Source organism: Protomyctophum parallelum (assembly GCF_964188405.1).
Source record: "Protomyctophum parallelum genome assembly, chromosome: 19".
NCBI lineage: Eukaryota > Metazoa > Chordata > Actinopteri > Myctophiformes > Myctophidae > Protomyctophum > Protomyctophum parallelum.
Window position 1 is genome coordinate 30288022 of NC_139717.1, and position 24170 is coordinate 30312191.

Below are 24170 nucleotides of genomic sequence, written 5' to 3' on the forward strand. Positions count from 1 at the left end.
TATGTCAACATTCTCAACAACAGTACAACTGATGGTCACTGAGTGACAGACATTCACAATCACAACATCCAGAATGTTGCCCCTGGCCAAGTGGCCATGCTTTCATTCTACCCAGTCCACTCAACAGCAATCAGCATATGACCACCACCACACAACTGTCTGGTCTACACTATCTGCAGAGAGGGTCCAAGCAGCACATTCAGTCATACCAAGGAGTACTTTAGGTTTACTTAAAAACAACACATCAGCCATATTATAGGCTCATTGGGGCCTTCGTGTAACCTTACTAGAAGCCTCAGCATCACCTCCATCAAAATAAAATGTCATGTCCCTACTCTTCTTCCTGACTGAACGATGACAGGTAGAAAGAAAAAGGTAGAGTTTGTGCCTAGTACTGACCATAGCCCTACAAGTCAGAACCCAATGGTACTGAAGTTTCTGACATTTTGGAGACCTAGCCCGGTTCGGCACGAATCGATTGGGCTGACCCAGGGGGTTCCGAGAGGGGCTATACTGACCAGTGAACACAGTAAAATCCTTATATCATTTATCAAATTGTAACTGTAACTACATTTTGTACACTCGCAGTTAAATGTCATTTGTTGCATTGTGTGCTGTTCTGGTTCTGTTGACAACATGTGTAAAACTCAACTCACAGGTCTGGGTTACATCTGAACAACGTATTGATTGAAGGAGCATAGCATAGGTGATTGCCACCACCTTTTGGGAGGCATACACTCCCACCTTTTGGTACAAAGTAACAAAGGTGCCACACAAGTACTATTCTTGTACAGAGAATGAACGTGTTTTATGATGATACATACTAAAAGTAGTCAAGACGAAAGTATTCACAGGACCCGACCCAAGTTTGGTGGACTACATCTACCACTAAATAGCTCAAACTCAAAGACAAGGCTGCAGTAGCCTACGCCACATCTCATTGGAAATCAAAAAGGCAAATAACTTCATTGCAACAATTTGTGACATTCCATATGACCGAACCATTCGGTTCAAACGGTTGCGTTGGAAACTGCATGGTGGCTGCACTCAATCACAGCGGTTCGTTTTACTTACCTGGTGTTTCACTGTGCGTATAAAGTATCCATAAAAGAACAAAGAATCCATGAAGTTTTTCGTTTCCCGACATCTCGGTTGTATAAATCGAGTGTTTCGTCGCGGAGCCGCGAACGTGAAAACATTAGTAGCTATTATATATTTTCCGGGATCATTTTCTTTCAGAACTAATAACCCCCGCTGCTACTACTTCCCGATACCAACTCTGTTTCTATCGCTCACGACTCACGCTGTAGTCTCTACTAGGAGAAACGTCTAGCTGCATTCATTGGGCTCACACACGACTGTCAAGTAAACCACACTAAAACCACAAAGCAGGGACGATCACAACTTCAAAATAAAAAAACAGTATTCAGTCATTCGCGTAATTCCGATTTACCTATAACCATCATGTCGATTTCATTACATGGACATATTTCCGATTTAATATGACAATTATTGTTTTTTTTTCTAAAGGTTGGCAAATTTAGTAACTTTATTTTGAAGGCAGAATTGCACAAATTCCGGTTTATTATGGACACCTGACTGACTTGACGCAGATCTTCTTCCATCGTTCCATGATGTTTGATGTGGAGGCGCCACCAAGCGATGAAACGACTAGGCTGCTTACACCGTTTACTACAGCGTATTAGCTGAACCCGAGCTATCAGTCAATGAATCAATCAACCAACTAACTAACTAACTAACCATAACCAATCAAGTTCAATCAAGACATATAGCCTAAATGAGTAGGCTACCGGCCTACTGTGGAGAAGACTTTAGAACTAGGGTAATAATAATATAAAGTAGACCTAGCCTGCCCTAAGCCTAACCATAATGCTAACGTTTCGCAGTATTTAGGCTATATTGAAAATCCCAGTAAGTTTATATGCCCAAAGTCATCTTGTCACAGTCACATTAACAACTAATTGTAACTGTAAATAGTTACTTCTCAGCACTGTTCTCAGCTAGCCTAATGTAACTCTTTTACACTGGTTTTGAACCTAGTTTCCAGCTCAAGTGCTGACACTTTTACCAGATATAGGCTACACAGGGGATAAGTTGAAGTGACAAAAAGATCCTGTGTCTCACATGACCTTTGACTAAATGTCTAAATGACTCAATAGAAGAGCAGAGAGACTAAATATAACCACCCAATTGTAAGTTATATTTTATTGACATACTCTACCATACAGATTGGTCAAAATTACATTTTATTCATAAAAGTTACATACAGTATGGAGGCTATACAGTGTTCAAAAGTGCCAAATAAGCTTGGAAATGGCAACAATCTTAGGAAGAGCACTGTACATTCTGTGTTATGAACCGGCTATATTCTCTATTATTTGTTCTTTATTAAACATTAATCCTTTTAAGGTACACGTTAACTGTAAACTTTGTATTCTTTATGTCCATCAATACATTTGATGCCTAATGTGAAAGACTTTGGATTACTTTTTTAAATTTATTAAAAGTAGGTGACATATGCCTTGCCCATCTATCACTGACCTTTAAGAAAAATACAGTTCAATACAACATGCAATTACCTCCACCAGCACCCCCCTCCCAGGTCTGAATGAATGAACAAATAAAAACCATTGGGCAAATAAATTGAACTTTATTCAAAGATTGACTCATTCCTATAACTTGTAGGCTATACAGTAACTACAGAGATATATAACACATTTATAAGAAATCGAAGAGTTCTGAAACACGTGACAAAAACAACCTGCAAGTCATACAGTAACAAAAAGAGGGGTAAAACAAAGACAAACAAAAGAACATGAACGTGGCAAGGGAAGGTAAACAATCCGGCGTACAAACTATCGAGCCATTGTTCCTGCGTGTGTTGGTAGTTATTAAGGATATGCATGACATGCACTGTCAGTGGTGGTGGGAGAACAGGCTTAAAGCTTAAGCTATGACCTCAGTGTGTAAACTCAACTAAGCATGTCTTCATTAAAAACATCACCACTGGGGGAAAAAAAAACAAACAAAGATTTTAAGGGATAGTGTTGCGAGGCCACACTTTTAAAGATTGTCAGACAGTTTGAACGTCCTGCCACATGTGTGGATGAGTAGAGGCTATGTGAGCGACCTTCAAACTGATGACACACTATCCCACATTCAGATTTAAGTCACACTAGGGCCTTCCTGCACGTGACTCGCAGCCACAAACGCTCTGATGTGCAGTTTTGTGTCTAATCTTTTCTTTAGTACATACAGATGTGTGTGCACTGAAGGAGGGGACACGGTCACTTTATTGCTTCAAAGTTCACCTCTGTTCTTAGGAGGCCCTGAGAAAACAGATTTGACCTGGTTGAAATGCAGTGGGTATGAATTATCACACGTTTTGAACTGTATAGCCTAAATAAAAAGTGTTTGCATTTATACATATGATTTGGTTTAACAGTTTTAAACAATCTACGCTGAGTATCCCATGGGAAACTCAGTACTGAGAACATTGTCTGTCCCTCTTCCAATACAAGACCTTGTTAACAGTGACAGTCTAAATACTTTAAGAGTTTAGACAACCTGCCAGGAAGAACTGTTAGTATTCACATAACACTCACTGGTCTGAATGTGTGATGTGTCGAGAAAACAGTTTTCACTATCTTTGGGTATGGAGAGGTGAGGGAGCCAAAGAGAAGCAAGCAAAGTGCACAGGCTGTTAACTAGCTAAATGTAGAGGAACTATAGTTATAAAAAAAGATGTTGATTTAGAAAGGGGTAAAATAAATAAATAGATATTGCACTGGTTTTAATTTCTGTAAAACGGAGCATTTCTTAATACAGTGTGTGACAAGACAACAAGTGTTTGTAAAATTGTACATTTCTTAATCATCTTATGGGTATGTAGAAGACAGAGATTCACTGTGACCATCACTACTTAATATCACATAACACAATCGTGTAGGGGCTGTCGTGTTTGGACACAGAATGGGTCAAAGCTGTATCAGTAAGCAGTGTAAATAATACTATTGATTGATTCCATGGCACAATTGAAAAAAAAAAATCATACAGCATGTAAGACTGACAAAAATAAAAACACAGAGCAATACACAGATATCAGTAAATAATCCATGTTGACCCAGCCTTCAGTATCACTGATTCTCTGAGAGATAATTGATCTAATTAACTATTTGATATGTCATTTTTGGTTGTTTGACTTGATTTCCAGAAAAAGCCAAAGGTACATAAATAACGTTAACTCACAATGTTTTTTTTTTGGTTTTTTTGGGGCATCAATGTTTTTGTTACATGACTGGGTCAAATTCAAACTACTATATAAAACTCCTTTAGTCTTTAGTGCAAGGCTGTTTGTAAGGGGGGGGGGGGGCTATAAATATCAGAAAGAATTTGAGCAGTTCTCCCATCACCCCAGTATATATATGAATTCAGATGGAACCAAACAGTGTACTGCATTTAACACTCAAGGTGGTGTACAGTATGTGTGTACTACACAGGCAAATGATGGGCACATTCCAAACCATAATGTCCATGTGTTACATGTCACCCTCTCCTTCAATGTGGTCTGCAGTGTCTCTTCACTGTATTGTCATATCCTTCAAAGCCAAAAGGACATAGGCCTACTACCCCCGGAAATTCATATTATACACTGCCTTTACAAAGCAGTTTGTTTTACTTTGTTGAAAGATGCATTCTGAGAATTTCTGAGTTGAAGTGTCAACACTGCTTTCAGTTGAAAGTAAAGTTTTTGTCGAGGACTGAGACATGAGACTTCATGGACTACACCACTACTGTACCTGGTCAATCATTGTTATGTCTTTGTGTATGAGCTAATTGTCTTAGGCAGTGGTTCCCAAACTGTAGTGCGTGCACCCCTTGTGGTGCATGAGCGCCTTTTAGGGGGTGCGCGACATGAAAAGTCTAATGGTGGTGCTATGGTTTATTTGAACATATTATGCCAATATATGGCATGTAATCCAGAATATAGCCTATGCTGCATTCATTATGCCATATTCAGGTTCATATATGTGGATAAAAAGGAAATATATGTCTCTATATAGCTTATGCAATTTATATTTCCATGTGGGGGGGGTGCATCAGCTTGGTCGGGAGGTAACAGCGGGTGCATGGCCAAAAAGGTTTGGGAACCGCTGTCTTAGGTATGAATGGATTGTCCCTCTATTTCTAGGCAGACTGTTCTAGAGACTTAACAAACTTGACTGCTTTTAAAACACTTTCTAAAGGAGTACACATTCATAGACAATTCTCTCCATCATTAGAATTGCATGATTGTAGTGTATTTATAATGCATTATAATCACACATTCATAAAAACACATGAAACAGATTATTATGAGGACGGTTTTCTAAAACGAGATGTAGCATATCATTAAGTCAACAATTCTTGAATTATAAACAAGCATTTATAAAATTTGATAAAGATGGTGTATAATTACTTGTGAATGACTTAACTGTTCTTATAATGAACATGCTTACAGTGTATTAAAACTATGGTATATCGTACTATGTCCTGTAGACATGTACTTATATGTTTTTGTCAGGCCTGGCAAATAGAAATTCCTGCCTCCACAAGTTTTCTCAGCTTGTATGTGCCGACATGAACCCCAGAGTGGTCAGTATGGATATCTGACTATTCATGAGGTCTGATAAATGTGGAAGAACATAGGAAAGAGAAAGAAAGAAAAAGGCTCAGCAATGATAAATAGCTCTTTAAACAGAACATGGAGATAAATCTACTTCTGTACTCGCTCAGACCGAGTTGAGCAGCAAACCATTACTGTTCTGATATTAATACATTATTATTGGCATAGACATCAGTACATATTACCCCCATCGAGTATGATAGTCATCCTTAGGCTTGTAAGGAAAGTGTAGTCTTTAGTGTAAGGGAGGAAGCTGTCGGTAACTATACAAAGCAATAAACTTGAAAACGTTGACACCAAGTCAACACTGAAAGCCTCGTGATCCACAGCAATTCTCCATGATAAAACTGCATGTTTCCCATTTGAATGGCGACTCCTTCCTCCTGCCCTCTACCATTTAATTCAGCATGGCCGTGGATTCAGGTCACCCCTTGTAAGAATAATCTCAAAAGTATGAAACAGTGACAACAAAAACAAACATCACACAACGCAGTTCAGTCGTTTTGAGCTCACAGCTCAACACTAGCTTCTTTCTCTGTTTAACAGCATAGCTTTCACCCAAACTGGTCGCTCTTCCGTTATGACTAATTCAGGACCCAAACACATCCCCTGTCAAGCCCTGCCACCCCATCCCAAAAAACAACGGTCGATGATATCAATCATCCCGAAGGAGAGGAAATTATTTTATACAGAGTGCCTCTTTCCACTTTCCTTGTAGACCAAGCTTTGATATCCAGGTATGGAGAAGGATTTTCCACCAACCGTCCTGTAGCCTGGTCTCTCTGCCCGCCTTCCCTCATTCCATAACCCCAGGGCCTGTAGTTCAACCTCCAAGCCTCTAGGAGGAGCTGTCTGTGGACTCTGCAGCCTTGGAGGGGGTCTCCTCTGAGGGCGTCTCGCTTGAGATCCCTGTGTCACCGTTCTCCGGCCCTTCGCTCATGGACATCTTCTCCAAGGCTATATAGTAGTGGACAGACAAGTGACAGTAAGAGAGACAGATTATTTTCAACATTACTCCTACATAATGCCCAAACTGATTTTAAATAAGGCAACCTTTAGAGGTATGCATAGTTGAGCCACATGGCTGTGTTCCAGCCCAAAATAGTGACATACGGTATGTAGATTCACACATCACTTCATAGTTTTGCACAAAACAATATCCTGTCAAGGGTCAATGTTGTTTGTTCCACTGTCTCTAATGATTCATACTGTATAGTGTATAGTTGAGTCAAAGATCCAATACTGAGACTCACAAAGAACATGCATCTTTGTTTTTCCTCTTTCACACAAATGACGAACAGTGGTGATAATTTTACTGGGGGGATGCAACTTCTAATTATGTCACACACACTCCAGTATTATTAAATATTCATATGGCTTGTGAGACGAGTTTGATCTTGCACTTCCTGGCTAGACCAACACATTCTACAGAATGGAGACATTGGAGAGACCAGATGGGAGTTGGGTTGCGCATCTGATGGGGTGTGAACTGCCTTTAACCACTATTGTTTTCCTGAGTAGCCTACCAACAACTAATCTACATTTACGTGCATGCACATACTCCTACTCAAAAGACTGGAGGAACACCGCAGTAGTCTCGTGAAGCGAGAACTACAACCCCTGATGACGAATGTTGGAGGTATAACACACTGTTATAAACCATATCACTCGGGAGTCCGTACCAGATATGAAGGTTATTCAATGCTAGCGCCAGATTAATGCGTGTACTGAAAGCAAAAAAACAATGTGTCATGTGGTGGTAGTACCCTGCGAGGCTGCATCCGCGTGTCCGTTGTTGCTGCGTGCCGCTGCGCTGCTTTCCTCCAGCTCGTCCAGATAGAGGCGGTAGCGGTGGCCACTCTCGTCCTCGTACTCCACGTTCTCGTCATCGCTGTCCACCTCCGGGGCCACATACACCACCTCAAACTCTATCTCTCCTCTCTGGAGAAGGAGACATCCACATGCACGCACACACCCAATCAACAAGTAAGTGCTGTTTCTGCACCACAGTGTGATACTGTAGTATATTATTTAGTGATGGGTCTGAGCTAGGTCTACTGCAAAAGCCTGAGTGTTTAACTTTGAGAGTGAAAACTTACAGGTATTAACACTGAGGATTTTGTTGTGTGTGTTTCCTTGTACAAACAAATTGATATGCATTCCAAGGAAACAACATTAGAGGTGTAATGGTTTATAAAATTCACTGTTGATTAATTTTCGATACAGATAAATACCAGAGAAATGCCCTTGATTTTGTCTAATTGAACTTAGCTAATTCCTCTATTTAGGAGGAATGAGTGAGATTGTTGCTAAATGAGAATTGCTGGTCCATCTTAGTTTCATCCAACCGATGGATTGCTAGGACGTGTTTCATTGATATCTAACGGGAAAAAAAATATTCTAATAGTTTTCTTTTTTTGGGTGGTTGGCCTATCCTTCTGCACCATACTCGCTGTTCACGCATGCGTGCTGCCGTTCACTTCCCTGTTTAGCACTCAAAGAAAGGCTTGCTACGCGTAATCTAGGGAGCTCTCCGTGGTTTTGACCAGATGGCGCTGATTGTGTTAAAGAGTCTTAGTATTCATCCTAGTGTCGTTTAGTACCAACTTTCCCGCATATAATTACAATCCATCATAATATTCCTAAAATCTCAAATGTCTCCATATCGTACCTGCTGTGAGAGTATGGTGACAGCCTCCTTGTGCTTGGCGTCTCGGAGGTTGATGCTGTTGACCGCCAGAATGGCGTCCCCCACATGGAGCCCACCGCAGCGTTCAGCCGGCTGTCCGGGGTGGATCTCTGAGATCAGGATGGGCACACCGTGTTCCTTTCCACCCTGGTTGGAGACAATACAAAGTTAATGCATGCCCTCCGTAGTGGTGGTGCTTAATTCCACACCAGGACCCAAAGGTTTTATTTAAAGACCCTTTGCAACCCTGTCAAATGTTCTTCTGACATTCCTTTGAGATATGCTTTGAGTTATGACCAGCCCATACAAGTCCAAAACACTTGTAAAACTACGGTATATAGGAAATGTGTGTGCTGAAGGAATGAAGATATAACTGCTTCTTTTATTAGACAGATAATGATTGACAGGTCATCGACCAGGCTTATACTCGAGAAGTTGTGTGTCTAAGCTTAATTGTGCAAGCCCACAATAAGAGACACATAGTATATGTGGAGATTCTGTCAGACAATGTAGTGTAGATTATATATTATGATTGTATATTTACAGTATAAACCCCCACCCACAATTGGTATCGAAATGACTAGGAATATCTAGTAGTTTCCAAATAGTATTTGATTCAGCTCAAAGAAGATAACTCAAAGGTGTGACTACACAGAAGTCACACAAGCTATGTCTCAAACAGTCAAAAGCAGATAAGTAGGTAAGTAGTGAATGAATGGCCTCATAGCAATAGTTATGTGGTTGTGACTGAAGGGCAAGGCAGGTAGACGTTATTTATACCGTTATGGAGATGCCCAAGCCCTCATGGTCTTCTTTGCCCAGCACCACCTTCCTGATGGGGCCCACACCCTGGGTTTTCTTCAGGCAGTCTGGGTCCTGAAATCAGATATAGATTAGTGTATTTACATCTATGCCATTGTATCAATGGACATGTAGCCTTAATTAACTTACGGTAATTACTTTGTGTACATGCACTTATTTCAATGGAACTATTCACAGTAAAGAACGAATTGGACTGAATCTGCCGACATCAGGGGTGCTTATGGAGGTTCCAAGGTGTCCCAGGCAAAATGATTGATACAGTAGCTGGTAGTCCAAACGGGGCGTTACAAGTGTGTAACTCTGGGAGTACAGATTTGTACACTCTAGGTCAGCGGATAATTCTTCAGTCTTTCTGACACTCACATGTCCTACAGGAGAGGGTAGAGGTTTCTTTGGGTCGTTGCGCCCCCTGCAGGCTCGGATGACCGTCTTGTGCCGGTGGAGGTGGATCTCGGCTTCCAGTTGGTTCCACAGTTTATCATGGGCGGGCCCTTTCATGTCGCGTCCCAACAGCTGGATCTGCTGCACCCTGAAAGAACAGTCAGCAGTCAATCAGTTAGTTGTACTATGTAGATGGATGCTATGCATGCCATTTAGATATAAACTATGTTTGATGTTTTACCTTGTATCCAATTTATATTGTACTTGTAGCACTTAAAATATATCCATTACAATCTATTTACTTCACCGTTTACCCTGCCATTTGTTTTGTATGTAAGTTGGATATGCGTCTGCTGAATGCCTAAATTGTACTACTTTCAAACCAGAAATATGATTGTGTCAAAGGTTGTGCCCAACCTAGACAGAGGATCCCATTGAGAAATGTATGTCATAGTGTCTACTCTGAGCAAATCGGCTTAGTGTCTATTTTTGTCCTACACAAACATTAAATTCCCATTGACTATGAATGGAGAATTTTACGTCATAGTGTCTGAGCAAATAGGCATATGCCATCATATATCAACGCGGTGTACACCCATATTTGGGTGTACACCGCGTTGATAAATGAGGGCCATAGTGTCTATTTTACGTCATGATGATGTATGGGATAAGAGCGCCCCTCATGGGTGTGATTTGTAACTTACGCATTGGACAAAATGTTTTCCTATACTTGGACATCATGTCTGTACTTCAAATACAGTAAAGAAGGGTGTTCTCTACTAAGTAAACTAAGTTTCATAGTAGGGATCCAACGTCTCCCTTGACCATGAAGTGTGTGTATTAAATAACACAATATTTCTCTTTTTAAACTACTAAACATATATACCTCATTGGACGTACTCTAATCAGGGGTCTATATACTTGGTCCCCTCCTTTTTAACTCTTTGCTGAAAATAGCTGATGTACAAGCTTGTAGAGCACAGCATGTTCCCCCAGAATAGCTACACTAGGGTTCATATGGTTAACATTGGTCTTTGATGGTCTTGAAAGTTAGTTTTAATTTGTGACCTGTTACTTTGACTATCCATTATGTAATGTAATTTTGAATGGTGCGTGGATCTCTGCTACCTACCTGCCAGCCAGCTCCTTATCCAGGTATTTAGCAGCCAGTCTGGCCCCGTACACCTCTGCCTGCAGTACTGCAATGTGCCTGCGGAGGGCCTCGTTATCCTTCTTATTGAGCCGCACCTCTGCCTCCAGTTTCACCTCCCGAACCTTCTCCTTCTTACTGGCCTCCAGCTCCCGTTCCTAACACACACACGACTGAGTTAATCTTTTTGTTATTATCTTGGGACAGCGATGTCATGGCTTAATCAATTATGCCCTATTTTATACTTTGTTGTCAAATGCGTCGCACGGAAAACAAAACGTTTCAATCTAAAGCTAATAATGCATCACACTGTGAATGCATTGCAAATGAAAAGGGAAGTCTCTAACTAATGGGTGAGGCTAGCAAAGTATATATATCTGCTGGTACTTTTGGGCAATACTCAAGAAAATAATATGTATATACGGCTGTAAACACACACACCAATGGGACACACACCGACATGTTTGAAACAAACACACATTAAGCGATGGGACACAAACGCGCAAACTCACCATGTCCTCCACTGTTGGTACAGGCTTTGAAGGAGAGAGGAAAAAGGAGTCGAACATTAGAAGAATTCAAACCTCAGTAGGGAAGCAACAGTTAATAGAACTAATCAATTTAATCGATAAGAAAAGTAATAGATTTTGTATTCTTCTCTTTTTTTCATTTACTTAATACCCAAAATAGCAGGTCTACAAGCTCACAACATGAGATTCAATCAGCTTTTGCTTGAAAGTATAAATTAATTTAGTTTTTTCATGTTAAAAAAGTTGAGTTGGTGAGGTGATAATACAGTATAGCAGATATGGGGGAAATAACAAATATTTGCTGCCCGGGCCGCCGGCTTTGGTCCGGGCAACCTAGGTTTCAATGCCAGCCTGACCGTGTCGCGGGTTCGAATCCCGATCCCGACGACATTTGCTGGGTGTGTCACTCCCTATTTCCTGTCAGTCTACTCTCCTATAAATAAAAGGCATAAAAGCCCCATATATATATATATATATATATATATATATATATATATATATATATATATATATATATATATATATATATATATATATAAAGAGAAAAACCTTCCAAGGAAGGGACTGCACACTCCAGGGAACTCAACTTATTTATTAGCACGACATGTTTCGCCGTGTGCTTCGTCAGGTGCTATATACTGTATGTATGTATATATATAATATATATATATATATATATATAATATATATATATATATATAAAAATAAATAAGAGTTGCATCAGAAGCAAGACATAGTTGCATCAGAAGCAAGACCTTCATGAGAAACTAAGAGAGAGAAAGCAAGTTGTCATTGTGTCTTTGTCCATCATGCTATACTTTCTCAAAGCGCTGCCTGATGATGGTTTGATAGCATATAGCAGTGTTGCTAAAAAAGAAATAGATTGAGACACATTTGCACGAGTAAAAGTGTCCATGGCCATCTAATGACGCCTATGTACTTGATACATCATGTTAATTATTGATACAAGATCATGCATCTGATGCCTACACTACAGTAAGGTCATCCTCATTCTTATCCTATTACATTCTGTTCTTTCTATGTATCATATTATCTTTTGGTCACGTTGTGTCCAACACTATGTGTATTCCCTTTGTGTAATAACGTTTGTGAACCTGTCGCGTAATACTGCTGTCATCTTGTTCTCCCGGGCCCGCTGCTTTACTCGGACCCCCTTTCAGCCGGTTGGGAACCGGTTCAGTTCAGAACCAGTTTTTAGTTCAAGAGCCTGACCTCCAAAATTGGAACCATTAACTATATTGAATTGTTTTTAGGATCAATATAAGTAAATTAATATATGATAACCCTTCCACAGTAGTAGCTTTTTCATATTTTATTTGTTTTGTATATTTTCCTATATAATGCCTAATTTGCATATTAAACTTTTTAAGATTTGTAAAACCATAAATCATTGTCTTTGTGTAAGTAATCAACTGGGGAAGTTTCATGGTGATAACAATTTAATATTAGGTATGGTTTTGCACACTCAATTCATAATTAACGAACCAAAAAGAACTGAACCGGTTCCCAACCGGTGGAAAAGGGGCCACAGAGGATTACGGTACTTACTTACTTCAACACAAGACAACCAGTACCGTTATCACGATCTCCTAAATTCACAACACCTAAGATTTTTCAAAATAAATTAGAAGGATTAATCAGTAATCATATCGGCATCGGCCGATGTTGGCCTTAAAATGCAATATCTCTAAATTGATAATCATTACAAGAAATCCATTAATAAAAATGAGGGGGGAGAAAAAGAAAAAAAAATACTTTTAACAAATGGTGAAAATAGCAGATCTACAAGCTCGCAACAACTCACTATGCATTTTGAGCTTGTACATCGTCTATTTTAAATACAAAAAGGGCTTAATTAAGGGGATAATTCATAATGCATTTTCTAGTAATACATTAGTAAGTCTAGGTGCTGGGGAGACACCACATCTTGTGGGTCGGTCACTGGGTCTCGTGCTGAACAATTATGGGAAGTGGGAAGGGAACCCCTGGCTTATAGGTTAGGTTGTCGCTAGAGTTAACATTGACATACCAGTCTGTCTTTGATGGCGTCTGAGTCCTCGGTCTGGCCGTGCTTGGCATGGAGCTGCAGCTGAAACGAGTGAAGCTGAAGGAGCTGATCGTGGACCTCCCTCTCCACCACGGCCCTCTCCGCCTGCACATCCGTCAGCTCCGACCGAAGGTCCACCAACTGGGCCTGGGATGGACACAGGTGATGAGCGACTGTTTGTTTACATGTTTGTACTGCACCTCCCTGAGCCCAAGTGAAATGGTTTTACGTTCATTTGGACCTTGTTTTATGTGGATTTCCCTACCTACATGAAATGGCGCATTGAATTTGTCACTTCAATTCAGACATGCATGATAGTCCATCACTACACAATACGTAGTGTAGCCTGAAAAACGTGCTTGGTTTGTTGACTAAACAAACCTATGTCAGGAAACACATTGTTAACATGTGCTGGTAATGCCTCCGGGACGTAATTCTCTGCTCTCAGCCATTCTCTTTTTACATTTACTGAATAGTGATGGTCAGCTAAGCACAACAGTGATACTGTACAAAACAACCATTTGACACAAAGTCCTCTGGTAGGCTACCTGACACGTTTAGTACTGCAATAAATTAAATTGTCCATTCACAATACGTGTATCATTGGCTAATCTGCTGTGCTACATAAATGGTAAATACTCTGCATTTATATAGCGCCTTTATCTAAAGCACTTTACAATGTGCATTGCATTCACCCATTCACACACACTTCTAATTGGCTAACATTGGCTTTCAAAGTTTGCAGGATTGTGTGTGCGTCCGTCCGTCCGTTACCAGCTAATCTCCGGCACCGGGTTAACCCAGTCGATGCCACATTTTCCACACAATTTTCGAGAACGGTCTGTTATAGCACCACCAGGAGGCCGACCTTTGTAAAACACATTTTCTTATATTACTCCTCCAGATTGCAGCATGCAATTTATGTGAAATCTTTCACAGACTTTCCATTAGGCTGAGGAATATATCCCATCCTTTTCACATTGGCCTGTTATAGTAGCCTGGTTAATAAACCAGACTAATATCGCACGGACCGCGGGATATTAGTCTGGGGAGGCTCAGCTTGGATTTCATTTCCAGGGGGGCGGGTTGAAACATTTTCTCTTTGACGCAATTGGTCAGAGCTACTGTCAGTCAAAGGTCTCAAGCATTGAAAGTCACTGTACCAAAGCCCGCCCATATTGCATACCGTGTCCCGATTGGCCGCCCCATTTCTCTGGTGTAGGAAATGGGCGTACAATTGAGCCTCTCCAGACCGTAATCCGCCAGCAGGCAATTTATTTTTGCCAACGGCTGATTCGGTCTGGTTTATTAACCAGGCTACTGTTATAGCGCCACCAACAGGTGGATTTTTTGCAAAACACTTTTTTGGAACAAAATGGCTCAAATCATCCAAAATGGCTGCAAATCATCCAACATTGGCCTAGGAGACCTGTGCCCCGAGGGGCACTTTATCTAGTTTTAGCTGCCCCGCCCCCATTGTAACTTAAACTCCATAGATTCATTAAAAACACCTAAACATTTTTCTGTTGACTTGATATTGTCCTTCTAATATGTGAGGGGGCCGTGGTTTGTCATTTACTTTACCGGTTTCATTTATTTTTAATAATTATTTTGGAAAAGAACCTCCTCCAGCTCCAGCCCCACCCCTCCTCACAAAATCAAAAATAATTATTAAAAATAATTAAGGGGCGGCGGTGGCACAGGGGTAGAGTTGCCGGATGGTAACCGCAAGGTTGCCAGTTCGAACCCGGGCTCCCCCAGAGTTAGTGTCGAAGTGTCCTTGAGCAAGACACTATGTAAAGCGCCTTGGATAAAGGCGCTATATAAATGCACCATTTACAACATATATCAGCTTCCTTTAGCCTGTGGTATATTTTAAACTGTAGATTCATGTTACTCAAACTCAAAAGATGTTCATTCATTCCTGAGAAATGAGCTGCTTCAACTGTTCTTTTTGGTTTTTTACATCCAGTCTTCTCATGTTTGCATGAAATGCAATCGTAGAAGATAAAACTACAGGTCTGATGCACAATCATCAAACCATGTTGTCAGCATCAGCAACTCAGCATACAGGTCTTCCATCCAGACAGCCAGGCTGGATGCACAGTTTGCACACATTAAACAAATAAGGAGCAATTCCCTATTCAAACATTCATTCAAACAGAAAGTAATGAAGTTAAGAGAGACCACACAAATGGAACTCAGAGGTACAATGTGCAAAGTCAGCTTGCAGTGGTTGACAAGTCTTTCTTCCACTGTGCTCTTCTGTTTTGTGATTAGGGATGCACCGATCCGATACTCGTATCGGAGATCGGCGCCGATCCAGGCTAAAATTCTAGATCGGGTATCGGATCGGTGGCCGATCCATTATCCGATCCGATCCGATAATTATGTGTAATTACAGTATGAAAACAACTCTACCTCCTCTGTGACACAGCAGTGTAGTATTGACAGTATAACATGTGGAATGCAGCCAGGCTAGCCTGCGCACACATTAACCTGGTCTAACTGTTGCACAGTTAATTAATAAATAATTCAGTGCATTTATATCTGTGTTTGTTACATTTTGTTTTACAAAGTTGGGAAAGTAATGTTTAAGTCAAGCCTTGATGTTGCCTTACACAAAATAATGATTCCAGACTCCACACAGTGAGGCATACAGCTTAATAGGTTATTACGTTTCTTTGTGGGGGGTATCGGATCGGTACTCTGTATCGGCAGATACTGGACGCCCATGTATCGAAATCGGTATCGAATGCCAAAAAGCCGGATCGGTGCATCCCAATTTGTGATGGGGGAAGAATGCAATATTAAGTCACAGGAGATATCTTTATGCCGTAAGGACAGTCCACACTAATGGAACTCATTTTGCATGTAAACTTATATTTGCTTCACAAATACTTGAAAGTCATCATCTTAGACTTGTCATTTACCATAGTTCAGTTGGCATTGGGCTGGTAAACGAGGGTGGGTTAGTGAAATCACTCAACCTGTCATAGATATTATATTAGATTCAGTTCAATATATATTAATATAAAAGCACTGCAGTAACACTAACACACTGCAGAACCCGGTCCCACACAGGAAAATAATTTGTCAATGTATCCATTTGTAACCCCTTTTCCCCCTCACTCCCCCCTTTTTCCCCTCGCTGTATGTTTCTTTTCCCCTTTTGCTTCCTTTATGATGAATTCCTGTTCTGTTCTTTGACTATATAGAAGTGTCTATTTGTACGTCTCTAAATGTTTTGATGAATTGAACATGGTGGACCGGTGGACCCTCTTGTAAACAAGTGTAATGCTTAATTGGGTCGTCCACTCACAGTTAACACTTAACAGTCTTTGTATTGAGTTTGTGCTTGAAATGTACTGTAATTCTGCAATATCAATACAAATATAAGCAACTGTTATATTTGTACAGTATATCATCTCACGGTTCTCACCTCTAGTTTATGGTTGAGTTGAAAGATGGTCTGTGCTTTGTGACAGAGCTGAGCAAAACATGAGCTCAGGCTGGTCATCTTCTGCCGCCCCTCGTACGTGATGTCGGCTTGGTCCGGGTCGATCTCGCCGAGGAGAAGGTCCACGTCTACGAACGCCTTGTCGAACTCCTTCTCCAGCACCTCCAGCCAGCGGAACATGGACATCCCGTGATTGGGGCCGACCAGGGACGTCGTGGTCTGGGCCGCCGCCGACGGGGAGCCGCAAGCCGAGGCAGACATTTCCAGTAGGGAGTGAGTGAGAGTTAGCCTAGCTTCCTGGCTAACCTGAAATGTTTTCTCTCCACACACACAGAGAATGGAAAACGATCAGAGCCGTGATCGAATCCAGAGAACAACTTCAGATTGTCTGATTTTGGGAACAGTTTAAGAGGTCTACTCGAATATGTTTATCTTGTTTCCCTTACACAAGCACTAATAATATCACAACCAGGAAATCCGAAATCGGATACCGAACGGATGTGATCATAATGTGATGCATCCATCGACTACAAATGCCTGCCACACAATCAGAGAAAAAGCAATCGATGTGAGAGCCAATAATCAATGCTGAGATTGGAGGATTAGAGTACAACCTTTTTTTTTATCCCTGCCAGGCTGGAACGACTAAAGAGTCCTGACTGTGACTGTGAGTGTTTGACAGTATGTATGACTTCGCACGAACACTCGGCGTCTCGGCCAACCTCCACCCCATTCCCACATCTTACAATAAAGGCAGTGTGTGTGTGTGTGTGTGTGTGTGTGTGTGTGTGTGTGTGTGTGTGTGTGTGTGTGTGTGTGTGCGTGCGTGACTGCGTGTGCGTGTGTGTGCGTGTGTGTGTGTGTGTGTGTGTGTGTGTGTGTGTGTGTGTGTGTGTGTGTGTGTGTGTGTGTGTACCGTGTGTACAGAGTGCACTAAATGACCTGGTGATGTATGATGACACGACACACGTCAATGTTACACGAAAAAAGTACAAAAACATGCACATCCAACCCAAACTTGTGTCAAGAACTTCCACAGTTGACTTGTACGGGAAAGTGTACGCCCAGGCCAGTGCCCCACACACGTACTGTACGGGGTTGACTGGTTGAGTCTGAGTCACCATTATTAGGAAATGTGCCCATATAACCAATATAATAATACATATGCTGTTAAGGGGAACACAACAGTGGTCCCCAGGTTGATTCTCAGTCAGGGTGGTGGTCCCTGGTTCATAATCAGTTGAAAATCCCTACAGAGTCAGACTCATTCCACGAAACCCTCTCCGGCCATTTACGATTTGTGGTCCCTTTTTTCGTGTATTTTATCGATTGACTCGGTTCCCTTTAATATTGTGTAAAACAATACATGCATTTTTATCTTCATAAATCTTGCTTTCTTTCAGTAGCCTATAGACAGTGACTGAGACACCCCCTATTTCATGTTTTTCATAAATGGCCTTCAATGAAAGGAGACTTAATTGATAGGCCTACTATGACTATTCAAAATGTTCAAAAATCCCTAAATTATGCCATTCACATCTATCTGACAGTATCTGTTATTTTATTGCTGGTCATATAGTTTTTGAATGAATAGATGATTAATCATTAAAATAGCATTATAGGCCCAGGCGGTGGCGTAACCGTCTGGGCACCCGACTGGTAATCCAGTCGCAGTGTGCCGCGGGTTCGACTCCCGAGCCCGACACGGCCTTTACTGCATGTCTTCCCCCATCTCTCTCCCGTTTCCTGTCAGCCTACTGTCTGTCCCTTAAAAAAAACAATAAAAGGCGTAAGCCGCAAAAAATATATAAAAAAAAAAAAAAAAAAATAGCATTATAGCTCTGTCTGGGACTATAGCCTATATGCTATATTAATGATTAATTATCAACTGTCCCCAGACTCCCCACCCAGTCAATGTAATTCTATTTGAATGATTAATCATCAACTGTCCCCCAGTCGCACTCAACCCCGTTACACAAGTCATTCTCCCCTCCATAACAATAATGAACTTGAATTTTCAACCCCGTTATTATATTATTCTATGTAAAAATATATTAAAAGAATGTTTTTATTTAATGCCTGAGATGGGAAAAAATGTTTTTCTGCTAGTTAAAGATGTGGGGTAGGCTATTCAAAAAAGTAAAACCTTTCGGTAAAATAGAATTTCACAACGGGTGTGAAATCGTACCGGGTTCGTGGAATGACTCACATACGTATACGTCTGTAATCCACGTAACTCGAGAATCGTTCGCCCCACAGCCCCCGCCAACTTCAAATTTGACACACGCGTTCCACACCACCACAGGGAGTGCAGTGCCCGGCCTTGAGTCGGTCGGATACATCATAGACGGTTGTCCAGAACCACCACAATAGGCTCTGGTCAGGTTCTGCCAGTCTACATATTTTGTCGAAACCTCATGAAAATCAGTGAACAACTTAGAGATAATGTGACATTATTTATTGAGTGATGTGATCAAGATGTATCAGCCTGATGGTTCAAATTCCATAACTGGCTTCCAATATTTGCGAGTGTTCTGTTTTGCACGGAATGCCACAAGTCATGAATACAGCCTGCAGGCTGCAAAAATGTTGCACACACACTTCCAGTAGGCTGAAGGAAGATTTGCCACCCAAATGTTTCAAATAAACATGATAGTGGTGCTATAAAAGGCTGCAACACAGTCCTGGGTAGGCAACCTGGCCTGGCGGGGATCCATGTGCTCCAAGGAGTGCAGTGCACTTTTCTTTTTTTGTCTGAAGGTTTCCTGTGTCCTGTGTCACTCCAGTTCTTATCCTGTCACTCATCATGGTCAGCAAGCCACGCTTTTGTCTCATGGACACAGACCATATATAATCTTTGTATTCCCTCTTTAGTTTTTTGTTGAAATCTTATTTTACTTTTCTTATACAGTTATATCCTATATCCTATGATTACATTTTTAACATATATTCTTAATTGAGGTTTTATGTTCTTGCATTATTTACCAAGTATTGGACCTCTTTTGAATAGACACTGCCGTGGTGCCTATAATATTAATGAGTTCAGTAAATGTGTGACTACTATAATAATCAATGGACTTCCTTGAGGTCTGAAGTTACTCTGCCATGTCAGTCAACACACAGGCTGTCTACCTCAAAGAATTTCAAGTCACACATGCAGCACTTCAAACACAGAATTCAAACATTGCTGAAAGGAAATTGCATTGGTTTCACAGAATAGGTTGTAAATTGTGTATCAGGGAGTTTCTCACATCCACAAACAGGGCCTGTCGAGCTTTTGGACCCAGCTAAATTCTCTGTCCATGTCAAATGTTGTTTTTCTAACCCCAAGGCAAACATCTCAGCCATTGTTCCAAATGAAGCAAGGAGACCTCTACTCTCACCCTGGGTCATTCTGAGCCTTCTATTTATACTCCCGAAAGCAGAGAACCTCTTCCGTCTTGAAGATACAGAGCAAGAGGACGTAAGACATTTTCCGATTCATTGGGGGTTGCAAGTTTGTCTACAAGGGCCAGGCTGCACAATTAGGTAGTCATCATGTTAGGGGTTGCTTTAGTCCTGCTTCTAGGTATGCTGTTTAATCCACACCTATGGGTCAGCACCAGTGTGTGCCCAAAGAAGTGTGTGTGTGACCACAGTGCAGCAGTTCAGTCCATGCAGTGTTTCAGGGTGCAAGCTATTCCATCGCAGATATCTAGAGACACAAAGATAATAAAGCTGGCTTATAACCACATCAAGGAAGTAAAGGTAAGTGACAATATTGAATTAATCACATTACCTAATTTCAATTCATACATGATATTAATACATACTTAATAATGATATAGTACATTTAATATCTATTGATTTATGCAATACATGTTTTATTGCTTTCTGTTTGTGCTATTTAGTTATAATGATATTCAATGTGATAGATTTAGTTTCTAACACTTTCAAAAATACAAAAGTATCCAAGTCTCAAATTCCCTTTATCTGTGGTTGTACTGTCCATAATTTCAATGGATTATGTGGAAATGAGAAAACCCCCCCAGAGAAAACCCCCACCATAAACTTATGTTATGTTATGTGCGTGCGTGTGTGTGTGTGTGTGTGTGTGTGTGTGTGTGTGTTTTATGACCAACATTCAACATTGTTTTAGTATTACTTTAGTCAGTTTAGTGCATAGTGTAAACATTTGCATATATAAATGCTGAGTCCCATAAGTGCTCAATAATAATAATAATAATAACTTTATGTCAGACCCATGGGTCCATATAAAAGACAGCAGTATATTATAAATATACAAAATATAATAGAAAACAAAACAGATCACTCAAGCACACGCATGCACGCACGCACGCACGCACGCACGCACGCACGCACACACACACACACACACACACACACCAATACATGTGGTGGCTGCCAAGTCAAAATATTCAGGCAGGTACATTTATTACTAAAAAATATAGAGGCTATTTCGCCAAAGCTTTCTGAGCCTGGATATGTATCTATTTAATATACACGTGTCATACAGGTTCAAGACTTGTCAGGACTGACAGTATTGGAGGAGGTGGTGCTTTCCTCAGCTGGGGTGGAGGTGGTGGAGAACAATGCTTTCAGGTAGGGAAATTTTGTTTCCCTTTTCCTGATCTACTGATGTATTTTTTGAGTGGTGCAACCACTCCAAGGAACAGCTTTATCCCTATGGGACTATGGGACTATGTTACTATGTTTAGAGTACCAATAGGGGGTGCTGTTGCACCACTCGCTTCAGACTGGTATTACTCGACGATCTACTGATGTATTGTGATGTTTTTTATATGATATTGTATTACTCAACAACACTGAAAATTTGTTTAATTACTCAGTGTAATTTCGAGAATAGATAAAACTTGAATGAATGAATGAATGAATGAATGAATGGGTCCAAGCACCACTCTGCTAGTTACAGAGATTACATTTTAACATAAGAGAATAGGAGATACAAATTATTTAATATTAAAAGTCTGATTAAATATAGTTTTTTGAGGGGCACTAGCCCCTCCAATGCTCAGCTTTCCGTGTTTGTGTAAACACAAACATTGAAGACAAAAGTGAGGACAGAAAAGTGAAGACGCAAATTGTGATTGGTCGGAATGACATTTGTGATGATTTGATTGGCTGAGTGTGCACGGAATGTGATGTATATGATGTATGATGATAAGAGCGCATAATAAAAATGAATGGAATATTATCGCAATCATCTGTATTCAGTGATTGATTGAGATTTGGCATTCTTTCGGACTGCTTTTAGGGCCCTTAGAAGATTACGACACCTGGACCTCCAGAAGAATAAGCTTCACTTTGTTCCCCGGGGTCTCCCAACTAACCTGGAAACCCTCAAGGTAGAGTAGAGGCCAACCTTCCAAGAAAGAAGAGATTTCTCACAAATAATTAAAATAAATATTGTAGCTACATACAGTATGTTATCAAATAAATTTCTTTGTTCAGGTGGGTAACAACCTGATCCACACTCTTCAGGAGTCAACCCTGGAAAACCTGAAGAAGCTGCGTGAGCTAGACCTGCAGAGTAACCACATCACCACACTCCGCGCTAACGTCCTCTCAGGTCTTGTGAAGCTGGAACGCTTATACCTGGACGGTAACCGCATAGAGACGGTCCAGGGGTCCATGAGGCTGGCCCAGCTTAAACTGTTGAGCACGGGAAGTAACAGAATCACATCTTTCCCCTCTGCTTTTTTCACACAACTCAAATCCCTGAGTGCGCTGCGTCTGGCAGGGAACCTGCTGTCCAGGGTTCCCAATGACCTCCCGGGATCTCTGAAAGTCCTCAATCTGGACCGCAACCAGATCCGAGCTCTGAGGAGCCGGGAGATGGCACAGCTCTGGAACCTCACCTCTCTGTCGGCCGCCCACAACCGACTGGTCTCAGTGGACGGTGCTCTGCGTTTGCCTTACCTGACCTCTCTGGACGTGCCTGGCAACCACCTCAAGGTGCTGCCCGGAAGACTGGCTCCTCGCCTGGAGAGGCTCGACTGTAAACAGAACGCCATCCAGGAGATCTCCTTCCACCATGTATCTGGAATGAGGCAGTTGAGACATCTGTTCCTGGAGAACAACACCATTAAGACCTTTGAGGCCAATGCACTGAGGAACAACGTGCTACTCACCAATCTGGCCCTGGAACAAAATCTGTTGTCTTCAATTCCAGACGGGTATACTGTATATATATCTATATATCTTTTGTCACCTAAATACAAATAGAGATGTATAGCATTTGCAGGTTCCTTGGCTCATCGGTTCCATTGTCATTGGTGACTTGATGCATACAAAACATCAGTCGTGCGTGCGTGCGTGTGTGCGTGTGTGTGTGTATGTGTGTGTGGGGGGAGTACGGGTTAGAACTCCCCAAAACTAAAACAATACCAGGTGCTGGAAGGTTTGTTTGCTGAACACACATGAACTTTACTCAGCTCTTGTGCTCCATTCCTCTTTTTTGTGACATACACTTCCTGCTTAACAGGCTCCCAGGAAGCCTGGTCCGCTTAGACCTGAAGGCCAACCACATCGCAGTCATCCGGGAGGGGCCGATGCGTACACTGAGACGCCTGCAGGTGCTGAATCTCCGCAGGAACCACCTGACCACGCTCCCCCACACCCTGCCGGACTTCCTGCCCAGGCTCGCCACTCTCTACCTGGACGGCAACCCCTGGAACTGCACCTGTGAGCTCAAGAGGCTGAGCAGGCTGCTAGCAGCTCGCGGGGTGGAGGTGCCTAGCGAGGAACTCTGCAGCGAGGAGCTGGTCAGTGTGCCGTCTGTTGGCAGAGATTGGAGGGCTTATCTGACAGATGGCAGATGTGAGGAGGAGGAGGCAGAGGAGGTTACGGAGGGTATGAGACGTGAGAAACAGGACACAGATCTTACGAGTGATGAGGACTATTATGATTACGATTAGTGCGCAAAAAATAGGGCAGCCTAATGTCCAGACTATGCTGTGTAAAAGTTTTTTGTTATCAAATGTTTTTTATTTAAGACAAACTAAATAGCACAACCAAACATGTTAATGCTGTGTAAAAGTTAAGATACATTTTGTAGCTCTGAGATGCCTGATGAATGTTTTGATAATTTAATAACGTAGAAGCAATTAATGATTATTCTAAGGCATTAAATATGTGTAATTAGGCAGCGCTTTGTTATACAACAGCAGAAGGGAAACTTCCTTCATATTGTCGCTGTTGGGTGGTAACATTGTCCTAAACCATTACTTTCTAGGATTTTCCATTGGATCACAAGCACTTACAAAACCCACAGACCCACTCATCTATAAGCTGTCTATCATCCACCATCTTTCCATATCAAGTCTGAAGTGTCAAATAATTGAATGCTGTTTTACCAGTAGAT

At 41.4% G+C, this 24170-nt stretch overlaps 3 protein-coding genes across 4 annotated transcripts in view; 1 reads left to right on the top strand and 2 right to left on the bottom strand.

The window, feature by feature from the left end:
* dcbld1 (discoidin, CUB and LCCL domain containing 1) overlaps nt 1-1301 on the bottom strand; it is a 35865-nt gene extending 34564 nt beyond the window's left edge. The window contains exon 1 of the mRNA XM_083790372.1: nt 1075-1301. Coding sequence (XP_083646498.1) covers nt 1075-1147 — 73 coding nt within the window. The 5' untranslated portion in view covers nt 1148-1301. The remainder of the gene's footprint in view (nt 1-1074) is intronic.
* A 1350-nt stretch (nt 1302-2651) lies between these two features.
* gopc (golgi-associated PDZ and coiled-coil motif containing) lies at nt 2652-17326 on the bottom strand. 2 transcript variants are annotated; one of them, XM_083790340.1, is made up of 9 exons: nt 16769-17326; nt 13309-13473; nt 11241-11264; nt 10711-10886; nt 9561-9726; nt 9156-9251; nt 8358-8522; nt 7453-7627; nt 2652-6643 (listed from the first exon to the last, which is right to left on the bottom strand). In XM_083790340.1, the coding sequence occupies exons 1-9, from the start codon at nt 17045-17047 to the stop codon at nt 6525-6527; spliced, it is 1365 nt and encodes a 454-aa protein (XP_083646466.1). In that variant the 5' UTR covers nt 17048-17326; the 3' UTR covers nt 2652-6524. The 2 variants fall into 2 exon arrangements, with proteins under 2 accessions (XP_083646466.1, XP_083646467.1); XM_083790341.1 differs by lacking the exon at nt 11241-11264.
* Nucleotides 17327-20440: 3114 nt separating this feature from the next.
* Nucleotides 20441-23724, top strand: LOC310876906 (nephrocan-like; the record flags this gene model as incomplete). Its single annotated transcript, XM_083790556.1, has 5 exons — nt 20441-20533; nt 21303-21388; nt 22062-22152; nt 22259-22983; nt 23292-23724. The coding sequence occupies 5 exons, from the start codon at nt 20441-20443 to the stop codon at nt 23722-23724; spliced, it is 1428 nt and encodes a 475-aa protein (XP_083646682.1).
* Nucleotides 23725-24170: the final 446 nt, after the last annotated feature.

Excerpts from the sequence above, each read along its gene's own strand:
- gopc (XM_083790340.1), bottom strand. The coding sequence starts at position 17,047 with ATGTCTGCCTCGGCTTGCGGCTCCCCGTCGGCGGCGGCCCAGACCACG. Across the intron at positions 13,474-16,768 it reads AACTCAACCATAAACTAGAG|GCCCAGTTGGTGGACCTTCG; the intron begins GTGAGAACCGTG and ends TGTCCATCCCAG. Across the intron at positions 10,887-11,240 it reads TACCAACAGTGGAGGACATG|GAACGGGAGCTGGAGGCCAG; the intron begins GTGAGTTTGCGC and ends TGTGTGTGTTAG.